Source organism: Manacus candei, unplaced genomic scaffold (assembly GCF_025592945.1).
Source record: "Manacus candei isolate 608988 ecotype Guabito, Panama unplaced genomic scaffold, ASM2559294v1 h1tg000057l, whole genome shotgun sequence".
Classification (NCBI taxonomy): domain Eukaryota; kingdom Metazoa; phylum Chordata; class Aves; order Passeriformes; family Pipridae; genus Manacus; species Manacus candei.
This window is the reverse complement of record NW_026138105.1, coordinates 2496707-2509920: the sequence shown is the minus strand read 5'-3', so window position 1 is coordinate 2509920 and position 13214 is coordinate 2496707. Positions and strand designations below refer to the sequence as shown.

The 13214-nt window shown below is 54.9% G+C and overlaps 1 protein-coding gene across 2 annotated transcripts in view; it reads left to right on the top strand.

Moving 5' to 3' along the window:
- RALY (RALY heterogeneous nuclear ribonucleoprotein) overlaps positions 1-12957 on the top strand; it is a 118529-nt gene extending 105572 nt beyond the window's left edge. The window contains exons 4-10 of one of the 2 annotated variants that reach the window (XM_051802813.1): positions 1500-1572; positions 7773-7820; positions 8048-8208; positions 9390-9503; positions 10020-10165; positions 11048-11096; positions 11319-12957. In XM_051802813.1, the coding sequence (XP_051658773.1) occupies positions 1500-1572; positions 7773-7820; positions 8048-8208; positions 9390-9503; positions 10020-10165; positions 11048-11092 (587 nt within the window). In that variant the 3' untranslated portion in view covers positions 11093-11096; positions 11319-12957. Of the gene's footprint in view, positions 1-1499; positions 1573-7772; positions 7821-8047; positions 8209-9389; positions 9504-10019; positions 10166-11047; positions 11097-11284 lie in introns of both variants that reach the window. The other variant, XM_051802811.1, reaches the window with a different exon arrangement.
- The last annotated feature ends 257 nt before the right edge of the window (positions 12958-13214 follow it).

Genomic DNA, 13214 nt, shown 5'->3' with positions numbered 1-13214 from the left:
CAGCAGGCTCAGGAAGGGGATCCTGTGCCTGATGTTGGCTCTGGCCCTACCCTGTGGCCATGGACAGCCTTGTCAGCATTCAGCTCAGCTCTCCTGCACCCCCCTGAGCACTGGGAATGGGGGGATGGAGGGACAGAGGCTGCAAGGAGGAGAGGAGAACGTTCCAGAGGAACACTGGGTGTGAGAGCTGAGTGACACCCCAACATGTCCTACAGCCTCACAGACAGGCTGAGCTCCAGCCCCAGCAGGAGTGGGCTCTTGCAGACCCTGACAGGCAGTCCAAGGAATTGCACAAAGCATTTGGGCAGTGGGAGCATGTCTGTGCTCCTCCAGAGCCCTGTCCCACTGTGCTCCTCCTGCCCAGCCCATTCCAGCAGTGCTGCAATTCCCTGCTGCTCCTGGAGGTGATTTTCTTGGTTAATAACAAAGTCAGTAGAATGTTCCTTTGGATCACTTTGCAGGTGCTTTATTTGATGGTGTGTGGACCAGCCTGTCCACATTTCTCCATAAAGTGCCTCTAGACAGTGTGGGGAAAAAAAAGGTTTAAATGGCCTGACGTGCTGAAAGCTGTTTGGATGCCCCATAAGCTGCAGGTGGCAGAAATCAAGGCAGCACTGAAGAAACACTTCTCTGGGAGGGTGGGCAGGCCCTGGCACAGGTTGCCCAGAGAAGCTGTGGCTGCCCCTGAATCCCTGGAAGTGTCCAAGGCCAGGTTGGACAGGGCTTGGAGCAAGTGGAAGGTGTCCCTGCCCATGGCAGGGGGTGGGACTGGATGAGCTGTAAGAGAAGATCCTTTCCAACCCGAGTCCCTCACCACCCTCACAGTAAAGAATTTATTCCCAATCTCTAATCTGAACCTGCTCTCTTTCAGTTTGAAGCCACCCCCCCTTGTCCTATCACTCCATACCTTTGTAAAAGGTCTCTCTCCAATTATTGTCATGTTTGTTTTCATGTCAGAAATGTCTGGCTCTGAGGCCGAGGAGAGAAATTTCCTCAGTGGATTAGAGGAGCTCATTCTCCCCTCCCCTGGTGGCAGATGCTCCTCTGAGATGAGCTGCACCCCCCCAGCTTTCAGCACAGCCTAAGCCCCAGCAGTGCCCTCCTGGCTCGTGCTGAGCTTTCCCAGTCCTTGCAGAAGGAGCCAGGGATGGATTGCCAGCAGTTATCAGTGGGCAGCAGGTTTATATGTTGTCTGTGCTTTGTCACAGCAGCACCAAGTTCTCCCCAAACCTTGTTCTGGATCCGTGTGTGTGGGTTAGAGCACGGGCAGGGCCTCGACTGCACAGTGACCGGTTGTTGGCTCTGTAAAGGAAAAGGAGGAGGTTTTCCCAGGGCAAGAATTTGCCTTCTTGTGGAGGTGCAGCAGGCCCCCAGCCGTGCCAAAAGCAGGTGGAGATGGGGTGGGAGGTGTGGAGGAGCCCTGGCAGGGGCTCTCCCTGTGCTTGGGGTGGGTGAGGGTGAGCAGGACCGTGTCACAGCTGTGTGTCCCTTCCTTGCAGATATCAACATGGCCGGGGAACCCAAACCCAACAGGCCCAAAGGGCTCAAGAGAGCAGCCTCTGCCTTGTACAGGTAGGTCTCCACAGCATCACCTCCCTTCAACAAGGTCTCCAGGTTGGTCTTTGCCCACAACCACTGCCCTGAGCTCCCTGCTCCCCACCCCCAGCTCCTGGGACACCCAGGTCTCCTCCCGGGGCTCCTGGTCCTTTGCAGGGCCCTCAGTGCTTGGCTGAAGGGAAGAGAACCAGCACAAGGCAGCAGTGGCTGCCCCAGGGTCGGCCAACTCTGCCTGGGCAGGGTCCCACCTATGCAGGAGCTGTTTGGAAAGGGTGGGCAGGACCTACTTTAACCACATCAGAGACCTTGAAAGAGGGGCACCAAGAGGAGCCCCCTTTTCAGCCCCAGAGCCTCCAGCCAGGGGGGCACAGCAGTGCTGGGAGTTGGGGGAGGGCAGGGAACAGGGATAATTCAGGGAAAGATGCTCAAAAAATGGGCAAGAGGAAAAAGGCAGGGAAAGGAAGAGAAGAAAAGGAGAAAATTGGAAGCCTCTGAGGTGACAAACCAAGGAGGTGCCTGGGGGAAGCCCCAAGGGAGCCTGGTTTGAGGAGCAGTGACCAAGGGATCAAGGGAATGCAAGGGACAGATGGGACATGGAGTAGGTCTGTGGGGGATGTAACGTGTTACAGATGTCAAAAAGAGCCTTCAGCTCTATAGACTTCACCACAATTTTCACAAGAAGTGAAGATTTTCGTTTAAGCCCCAGACTGGAGTCATGGGAGTGGGGGAGAAGCCCAGTTAAGTTTTTGCTCCTGTGGTTGCAGAAGGGAAAACTTAAAAAAAGGTGTTTGAAGAGCACCCTGCAGGTTCAAGAAGCCAAAACCAAGTAACAAGATCCCCAAATGTGCTTTATTTATAAATTCTCGTTGTTTTGATGCCAGTCCCCTGGTGTGGAGACTGGGGAGCTGAGTCAGGAGGCAGAAGGTGTGACGTGGGGAAGGAAAGACTAAAATGAGTATCAGGATTATAGGTGGGTGTAGTAAAAATGGAAATCATGAGAGAACTGTAGATTTTTCTACAAAAAGGAGAAAAAAAGGGAGAGAGCTGAGGAGAACCCACAGTTCAGACTCAGCCATGTGGTGTGCTGCTGGAATGACAAACCTTGGGGGTGACAACACTGTTGTGGCACAGACAGACCCACCTGAGCCCCAGGAGCCCTCCCACCACCCCCAGGGTGTCTGTGGAGACCTTCCACAAGTCACAGCTGAGACTCTGCAGCTTTCAGGCAGATTTTGCCTCCCACCCTGGGCCAGTTTGGACCTTCACCAGGACGTGGCCCTCTGGATTCCCACTTGAGGGGAGTGGGACTGTGCATTCCCCACACTGGTGGAAACAGAGATGACACAAATCCTGCTGTTTGGACAGCACATGTGCAGCTCAGGTGGGCTGGGCCATAACACACATCAGCTCCCTCCATCCATCTTGCACCAACAAGCATTTCATTCCCTGCTCCTCCGTGCCTGGAGCTCTAATCCCTGTCTGTGGAATGCCCAATATTTCAGACTTCCAGGCTGCTGAGAGAGAGCAAACAAGAGACATTTGTTCCCTCCCACAAATATGGGTATGCTAAAAGATGGGCCAGAGAGCTGCACTGCTCTGAGCACCAGCAATATTTCATCCCAGACTGGCTGTCAGATTTAAACTTTGCCATCTGGACTAGCAGAGCTTCCAATGTCTCCCAGAAAGCAGGGAATGCAGGTTTGCAGAGGGCTGTGATTACAGCTTCCTGAACCACCATCCATTTTTCTAAATGTTAGACTTCAAAAAATCACAGCACCATAATTTATAGAAATGCTGGGTTAAACACAGCACAGGAGTTTTCCAAAGGTTGGAGTTTCCTTTGCCTCAATCCAAGTCTGTGTGAGAGGGGGAAAAGGGAAGGGAAGGGACAAGATCTCCTGGGGCATTTGGGGCCATGTTCAGGGCAGTGCCAGTGAACCCACCTTGCTGGGAGCTGGTGGGAAGGGAAGGTGGCTCTGCCCCAAGGCAGCAGGGGCTGCCAGTGCCCTTTGGGGGCACAAATCCCTGCCCTGCCCTGCAGAGCTGGTGCTGACACTGCTCTGTAGCCAAAGGCACGGTGAGGACAACCCAGGAACTGCAGGAGCAGCTCAGTGGCCCATGGAAGGGTCTCTGAAGTGGTGACAGGCACAAACTGTCACAGGCAGCAGATGCAGGTGGGCAGTGCCCTTCCAGCTCACTGGAATCTAAATCCCTCGTGATCCTGTTACAATCCCTGCAATCCCTGCTGTCAGCCCATCTCCAGACACTCCTCCAGGTCCTGGCAGTGGTGCTGGGAGCAGTGACACCTCAGGGCCAAATGCACCCAGGCAGGGCTCAGAGCAGCCTCAGGGCACAGGGGAGGTGGGCAGTGGTGCCCCAGCCCAGCAGAGCCAGCATGGGCAAGGGATGTCCATGCCATCCCAGCTTAGAGCAGCCCCAGCACCTTGGGAATGCCACATTCCTCCCCAGTTTCCCACTGTTTACTGGAGGAAGGAATCTCACAGCAGCTACACAGGTTCACTCTTTGGTCAACACCAGATTTTCCAAGGAAAATCCAGCAGGTGTTCATGGAGGCTGTGCAGCCATGAGCAGGGAGGGTGGCAGCTGAGCACAAATGTGTCCCTCATAATTATTGGCATCAGGCAGCAGTTAAAGCCCAGATGCTCCAATGCACATTTGCCTGATCAGAGCTGGCCCCCCAAACGTGGGGCAGGGGCAGCACGTACAGACAGTCACCCTCCTGTTCTGAACAGTTGCATTTGGAGCCTTGGTGAGTCGTTAGTAAGTGTTATTTAATTGCTAAAGGAAAACAAAGCAGGAGCAGTGCAGCAGGAGGTGGAAGCAGGGTGTTACTTGGAGCCTTCCAGCCTCTCCCTCCAGTTGTCCCAACTTTATTTTTAAAGGGTGCAGTGTCACCAACGGATTGAAAACCAGCAGAAATGGTTCCCGTGCACAAAGTCAGGCCTGGCAGGTCCCTGGTAAATGATCCATCAGTCTCAGGAGGGTTTATCCCACGTGCAGTGGAATTTTGAGGCACACACAAATCACCAGTGCAAGAGCACTCCCTTTTACCAGCCTTTTTCCTGGGTCAATACTGGAAGAGCTGCCCTGTGCTCAAAGCCTGATTCCAAAGGTGAAGCTAAAAACATCCAGGCACTGCCTCCCTGGCACTGCCTGTTGAGCCATGACTGACTGGGGTGTTATAGCAGGGTCAGACAGCCACAGACTTATTCCCTTATTACTCCCTTACTATTCCCACATTCCCTTATTATTCCCTTGTTCCAGCCTGCTGCCTTCCCTGAAGGCTGTCCCATGGTCAGCAGGTACTGAAGCATCACTGCCAGAGGCTGGGATCAGTGTTTTGGGAAGTCAGGACCAGCTCCCCAGGACAATTATGCCCCTAATTCCCTTTGAAGCAGGTGGAATTGTCTCCAATCCCATAGAAATTCAGGGCCAGGGCAGGAGTTGCTCCCAGCCTCGTGCTTTGCACCCACAGATGTTCCTGGTGCCCTGCCCTGCAGTCCAGGCAGGGGGTGACCCCTCCACTGCCTCTGTGAACACACTGCAGAACTGGGCCAGGAGTGATTCCCACCAGGAAAATGCAAGGCTGCCCTCTTTGGTCACACATTCCCTATGGAAAAAGGGAGTAACACAGCAGAATAACATTTACAGGGTTCATTGGCCACTTCATCCAGCAAACTGCTGTTTGACTGGTCTTGAAAAAGGCTGGGGAGTTCACCTGAGCTTTCAGGCTTCTCCATCCTTCTCCAGTCCACACCAGGTGGGATCTACAGGTATTTGAGGCCAGGATTTATCCTGTTGGTGCTGGAGCTGAGCCCGGGAGTGAGGGGAGTGAGCCCTGCAGGGCAGGGTAAGTGATGGAGAGATGGAGGGTGTCTGCCCTGCTCAGGGCTTCAGTCCTTGTTCCCAGATGCCAGGCTGTGCCCAGGACAGCGCTGGCTGCAGAGGGGCAGTGATGGAGTTGGAGCTTCCCAACCAGGATGGGGCTTCCCTGGGGAGCAAAGGCTTGGAGGAAAAGCTCAGCCCTGGAACGTGAATGGGATCAGGAGAAAGGAATGTGGCCATTTTGGCATCTTGCCAAATATCCCCAAGCTTTGTGCTGTTTATGAACACATGCCCTAAAGCTGCCTCGTGGTCTCCAAGCCACAGAGAACTTCCTAACTGGAGCCACTCCCCATGGAAGGGGCTTTAGCTGGGAATAAAGACACTGCTTGCAGAGAGACACCACTGGTTTCTCTTGCCTGTGGCTACAGAGAACATTGGCTCCAAGGCACTGCTGGAGTAAGTCAGAAACACCTCATCAGAGCCTGTCAGGATTGAATATATTACAAAATTGCAGCAATTTCATTTGAGTGAATCTAAGGAGGGGAAAAAAAATTGAAGAGGGGGAGTCTGACAGTGTAGAAGCATCCTAGTTCAATTTTCCTTTCAAATGACTTCCTATTTTGCTGGTATTCTGTGTTTGTTGGATTCAAGCAGGACTGGAGTCAAATATCCTCAGTGATCAGAATAGATTGGCAGGCTGAGGAGAGCTGTTTTCTTGGAGATTTTCTGTATCTCCAGGTTTCTTCCCAGGTTAGAAAGAAAATCAATTTACCAGTCACAGAAACCTCATGAAGGTCCATCTCGTTCCATGCTGCCCATCTGGTTTATTCCAGCAGGAGAATTACCTTCCCCTTTCAATGCAGAAAAGGGAATAAACAAACACAGATTGTTCATTAACCCAGCAGTTGGGACAGAGGCTGCAGGATATTCCTCTGAGCCCAGCAGAAATGTTGGCTACAACTTGGGTCAGAAGGGGAGGGCACCAAGACTGAAAAGAATTTGAAATTCACCTATGAGGCTGTAAAAAATGGCTGGTTTTCCTCAAAAACTCAATTGGATTGGGAAGGGTTGTGGTGATAACACCTCCATGATCACATCTGCCCTCCCCCAGCCATGAATGACACAGGCAGCAGCTGCTCAGGGAGAAGGTCCTGATCCATAAGAAGTCCCTGGCAGGGTCTGGTGGTGGCAGCAAAGCCCAGAGGAGGCAGTAGGTGCACATGCCTTGACCTTAACCCCTCACACCAGCTCTGGGTGCCTCCAACCATCCACACTGTGCTCAAGGCCCCCTGAGGCACAGACTGAGTCTCCACATGTGCCACAGGTGTCTAGGGAACCCAAGGAGCATCCAAGGAACATGGAAAAATCACATTTAAAAAATCAGCCAGTACCTGAAACTCAGCAGTGGCTGGGAAGCCCAGTGCCAGCATAGACAAGACAGACTTGTTGGGTCCAGCCTGGAATTCCTGGTCCAAACCACACTTCCCACCAGCCTTTCAAGCCACACATTCTTCTTGTCACTTCTGCTTTAGATGCTGGACACCAAATTTACTCTCAGCTACATACTTGAGTGCTTGTCCCTCCCTCTGCCCATCCCCAGATCCTCCTGGCTCGGACTTCTTCCCTTTTCCCATCAGTCTCTCTTCCCATTAGATTTTTTTATAAGCCAGTTCAAGGAGTTTCAGGAAGCAGGACAGACTCTTTGTTTTCAGGGGCTGCAGTAGCCCTTCTGTTTGTTGGGAGCAGAGAGGAGGGACTGTCACCATCACTCCTGACCTGCCCGGGCTGACTGAGCCTCAGCACAGCGGGGAGGTGGGACAGCAGCTCCCAGTGTGGCTCAAACCACCTGGTCTGTGCTGCCTTGGGAAAAAACAGCTGCAGCAGGAGGGGAAACCAGTTACTGGGTGTCCAGGGAGTGGGAAAGGTTCTGACTTCGGGTTAAAATGCAGCTCAGGCTTAAGAAAACAGGCTGTGGGCATTGTCTGGCTGGGGGTGGGAGAGGTTTAAACACCTCTGAAAGCAAAGATGTTAAATTAATAAATATCCTCTTCTTACTGACTTCTCTCCCTGCACATCTTCTCACTTCATCTCAAGAGAACCAGGTTAATACTCTGCTGCCATCACCCCTCTCTCCAGTGCCTTAAGCCCCCCCAAATCTTCCTCCTGGGCTCAGCCCTGGTCTCTGCAGCCCTTGCAGCCGGGAGGACAAGTGTCCATGTCCTGCCAGGTGAAAGGACAGAGGGGCCCTTATGGAGGGGGAGCAATTTATTTATCCTTTATGGCCCTGGGGGTGCTCAGCAGGCAGGGGGGGAGCAGTAGAATGAATGCCCAGCAGTACTGAGCCTGTGCTCCCCTCACTGTCTCCGCAGCGGCTACGACTTCGACTATGACTATTACAGAGACGACTTCTACGACAGGTGAGTGGGGCAGGGTCAGCCCAGGGGGGGTTTCTGTGGGGTAAGACCTTCCCTACAGTGTGGAGGAGGGAGGTGGGTGCAGAGTGGTCCAGCACAGCCCCATGGTGGGCTCTGATGGCCGGGCTGTGCCCTGGATCTTCACCAGCACCCCTTGGGCTGGGTGTCAGGGCAGGGCCGGGGGTGCTGCAGGGCTGCTTCACCCCCTCCATCCGTCCCCCCAACTCCAGGCTCTTCGAGTACCGGGGCAGAGTGTCCCCAGTGCCCAGGGTGGTCCCTGTGAAGAGGCCCCGGGTCACCATCCCCCTGGTGCGGCGCGTGAAGGCCTCGCTGCCCGTGAAGCTCTTCGCCAGGTCGGCCGCCATCGCCAACAGCTCGGCCAAGCTCAAGTGTGAGTGTGGGATGAGGGGCTGGATGGTGCCCAGCAGGGTGGGGATCAACCAGGCCAAGGGCCAGGTCCTGCCCTTTGGCCACAACAACCCCCTGCAGTTCTACAGGCTGGGCCAGAGTGGCTGGAGAGCAGCCAGGCAGGAAGGGAGTTGGGAGTGGGGATGGACAGGGAGCTGAACAGGAGCCAGAGTGTGCCCAGGGGGACAAGAGGGCCAATGGATCCTGGCCTGGCTCAGGAACAGGGTGGCAGCAGGAGCAGGGCAGTGATTCTTGGCCTGGACTCAGCACTGGTGAGGCCACCCCTGGAGTGCTGTGTCCAGTTCTGGGCCCTCAGCTCAGGAAGGACATGGAGGGGCTGGAGCAGGGCCAGGGAAGAGCAGCGAGGCTGGGGAAGGGACTGGAGCACAAGTGCTGTGAGGAGAGGCTGAGGGAGCTGGGGGGGCTCAGCCTGGACAGGAGGAGGCTCAGGGGAGACCTCCTCACTCTCTGCAGCTCCCTGACAGGAGGGGGGAGCCAGGGGGGGTCGGGCTCTTCTCCCAGGAACCAGCAGCAGGACAAGAGGGCACAGCTTGAGCTGTACCAGGGGAGGTTTAGGTTGGATATTAGGAAGAAATTCTTTCCAGAGAGAGTGCTCAGCCATTGGAATGGGCTGCCCAGGGAAGGGGTGGAGTCATCATCCCTGGAGGTGTTGAAGGTGAGACTGGATGTGGCATCAGTGCCATGGGCTGGGAACCACGGCGGGGTTGGATCAAGGTTGGACTCAATGGTCTCGGAGGTCTTTTCCAATCTGGTTGATTCTGGGATTCTATGGGGGTGCACATGGACCCCCTGGCCCCAGGCACCCACCCACGGGCTGGGTGCTCCCAGGGAAAGCCTTCACCCCAAAACATTTGGAAACAACAGCCTGAGCAGCTGGGGAAGGGTTGGGCCAAAGCCTGGTGTCAGTCTCCACAAGCTACCTGGGCAGCAGACTCCCAGACTTTTTTGGGTGCATGCAGCCCCCTGCAGCCCCCAGCAGGCAGTAGGGACTGAGGAGCAGTTTCCAGCGTGGGGTTCCTCCTTGTGTTTTCACCCTGCTCAGCAGCTGGGGCTCCTCCATGTCTGTAACCCTGGGCCGGGGGGGTGAGGGTGCTCTGCAGGGCACTAAAGGCCTTTTTTTCCCCCCCCCTTCCTCCCTCCAAGTGAAGAGCAGTGAGCTGCAGACAATCAAAACTGAGCTGACACAGATCAAGTCCAACATTGATGCTCTGCTGGGCCGGCTGGAGCAGATTGCAGAGGAACAGAAGCTGTCTGCAGGTCAGTGGCGTGGGGGAGTGCCTCGGGGCCAGCCCCGAGCAGCACAACTTAGAGCATCCTCTGGACTCAGGATCCAGGCACAAGCCATAATTACACATCAGAATTCCCCAAATTATGGCCTTGGGTTCAAAATTATGAGATTTTTTTTTTCTGTAGTCATATGGTTTGTATTTTCTTAGTCTGCTTTTTTTTCTATTATTCTGTTCTACTCTTCTCTGTCCTATCCTAGGCTAGCCTAGCCTATCCCATCCTGTCTGGCTTCCACTCTCCCTGGAGTGATGTAGAATCCACTCTGCTCTTTCCAAGGTCTCTGGGGCAGTTTCCTCAAAATCAGCAAAACTTCCCTTTGCAGAAAACCCCCGAGATCATTATTTACCCACTGAGTGAATTTGGGAGCCCTCTGCACTGGTGTGCCCCAGCTCTGGCACTGCCCCCAGCCCCTGATCCCTCTGCACTGGTGTGCCCAGGCTCTGGTGGTGCCCCCAGCCCCTGATCCCAGTGCTTTTGCCCCCTCAGAGGTTCGGAAGAAGGCTGAGAGCAGCAAAAGTGAAGTGTCCCAGGAGGACACGGCGTCGGAGGCCGAGGCCAACACGGAGGAGCCGCTCAACGGGGACGAGGGGGAGGAGGAGGGTCTTGCACGGGATGAGTGTGAAGATGAACTGGTAAGAGAGCTTGGGTGTGGAAAATACTTGATAAGTGCAGCATAAAGTGGTTGATTCATAGTCAGATTTTCTGCTGTGTTAATGCAGTTTTGGCTTATCAGCACAAGTCTGAGGGGCAGCTGAGAGGGAACTGGGGGGCTCAGCCTGGAGAAAAGGCTCAGGGGGGACCTTCTGGCTCTGCAACAACCTGACAGGAGGAGGGAGCTGGGGGGGGTCAGGCTCTGCTCCCTGGGAACAAGGGACAGGAGGAGAGGAAACAGCCTCAGGCTGTGCCAGGGAGAGGTTTAGGTTGGACATCAGGGAAAATTTCTTCCTTGAAAGGGTGGCCAGGCATTGGAACAGCTGCCCAGGGAAGTGAACAAAGAGGTGCTGGGTTAATGGTTGGACTTGATGATCTTAGAAGTCTTTTCCAACCAAAATGATTCTATGAATTCTATCATTTCAAAGCCCAGGAGGGAATCCCACATCCCAGGACTGCTTGGCAGAGCCATCCCAGAATAAGAAGCCAGAGGAAACTTTTGGTTTTGCCTGCAACTGTTGTGTGCCAGAGACCACCTCCACGGCACCTGGTGCCCATGGCCCGTGTGTTTTGTAGCTCCTCCCTCACCCTGAGCATCCTGGCACTGCTCTCCCACCCCAGGGCACCAGCTGGTCACCACGTGAGAGGTGTCACAGCACCCCAGGCAGGGCAGGAGGGATGTGTGACCCAAGAGCCCTCAGCCTTTCTCCTCTTTGTTCCTCCTTCCCAGTTTTCCTGGGACAGATGGGACTGAAACTCAGGCAGCACTTTATTCAGATCTGATGTGTCCTGCCCACCTCCTTCCCCTCCAAAACACCCCCCCACGTGGTGATCTCCTGTTTCTGGTTCCCTTTTCCCTGCAGGAGAACAGCCATTACACAGATGTGGAGGATGCCAGACTACAGTAACCAGGTACAGCTCCAGCACTGCTCTTTGGAGGCTGATTCTGAGCAAGAGCTCTCCTTCTGGGCATGCTGGGGGGGGGGGTTGCTGCTTCAGAAGATGCTCTTTCCTTCTGATCCAGGGAGCTTGGCTGCTCAGCTGGGTCCTTGGCCAGCCCCTCGCTCCCTTTCCTAAATGCCAAATCTTTGGGGTTCAAGGACAATGATGTCCCTCCCCCTTCTCCCCTCACAGCCCTCTCAGAACAGCAGTGAGCAACTGTGTGAGGAAAGCACGAGGCTAAACCCTGTCCTGGCACGTTGAGCAAGACAAGCTGAATGGAAGTGCTGCTGTCATCTCTACCTGGCATCCAAAAGGAGAAACATGGCCCGACATCTTCCATCCATCTGTAAAGCAAAGACAAGGAAAACTCATCATCCCAGCGAATCCCCACTGCCCCTGCAATGGATTGGGAGCTCTGCAGCCAGGGGAGGCAGGAGCCCAACCTGCCCAGCCCAGAGCCACCACGGACTGGAGAACAGGAGAGTGGTGTCCCCAGGGAGCCCCAGGGGTTTGCAGGAGAGCGGGGAGGACTCAGCCCAGCCCAACACAGACGTTTTTCCCCGTGTGAGGTGAGAGCCAGAGCATTTCCTGACTGAGGAGAAAGTACTGTCTCAGTGTGGATGGTTTGTGTTCCTGCACTGGGGATCCTGGTGAGGAGGAGGGTGTGGGGTGAGCTGCCCTCCACAACAGTCACCTCCTGTCACGGCTCTCCTGCCCCATGAGCCACCGTGGGCCCACAGGCACTGCCAGGTGGGAAGGAGTCGGAGCTGGAGCTTGTGCTGTGCTCTGGAAGCTGCTTGGAAGAGGGAAGGGGAGAGGAAGCTGCAGGAAAGCAAGTGATGCCAAGCAGGAGGAACAAAGCCCACGTCATCTTCAGTGGTTTGGTCTCCTCATTGTCCACTGGGAAGGCACCGTGTGAAGGCTGAGCAAGGCTCTGCAGAGTGAGGGGGGGTGAGAGTGAGACCCTTGGCTTGGTCCAGCTGCTCCCTGCGAGGGATGGAGAGCACCCACTTCTGCAGCCCAGTGCCAGAGACATCAGCCCCTTCCCTGGGGAGCCCACAGCTCCTCCTGCCCCCTCTCACACCGACCTGGCACGTCAGGAGAGCTCCAGCAGCTCCTGTTCCTGCCGTGCCTTGGGCCAGCCCCTGGGAACAGGGAATGCTCCCAGCACGGTGCACATGGGGGTGCAGGCACCTCCCCTGCTCCCCACATTGCAGGGGCTCCTCAGGGGAACCCCCTCATGCCACAGCCCCCGAGAGCTCTCAGCCTTTCTCCTCCTCCTTCCTCCTTCCTGGGCTTACCCGGTTTTCCTGGGCTAGATGGGACTGGAACTCACTGCAGCACTTTATTCTGATCCGACGTGTCCTGCCCACCTCCTGGCCCTCCAAAACACACACCCACCCCCCCCAGTGCTTTGACTCCAGCCCGGTGTCCACACCCTCCCCTTGGTCAGACCCTCCCACCCCACGCATGGCCCCGGGTCCTTCCGAGTGCTCCGACCTCATCCATGGCATCTCTGAAGGGTGAAGGGGAAAACAGGCCTGGGGGCAACACTCCAAGCCCCCCAGGGCCACCCTGGAGTGAAGTACAAGGTTTGATTTGCATTTCTTAGTTTGGAATGTTTGGTGAGGGATCAAAGGGATAACAGAGCTTTCCCCTCCCTGTGCCGGTTCCTGTCCAGTCTCCACTGTTGTGCTGAGCCTTGTAGAGCTGTTTTCTAGGCCTGGAGAGATGAGCTGCAGTTTTTGCTATGAACTGACTGTGATGCTGATGTTTGGGAGAAAGGTGACCTTGTACATACGATCCTGTATAATAAAAGAAAGAAATCTAATTTCTTTCCCTCTCTTCTCTCTCTGTCTCACACGCACACTGTTTTCTTCTACTTCAGACAAGTACTTTCCCTTTCTAAGCCTCAGCTCTGCCCACAGGATTTGCTGTCCCTTACACAAGGTATATCCCACTGGGCTGAGCAAAACATCTGGGTTCACAAGGGCTCTGGGATTTTTCCCCTGGAGGCTTGGAAACTCCTTTGATGCAGGAGAGCAGGGGACAAATCCAGGCCTTTAATCTGGATTTTGCACTGGCCCA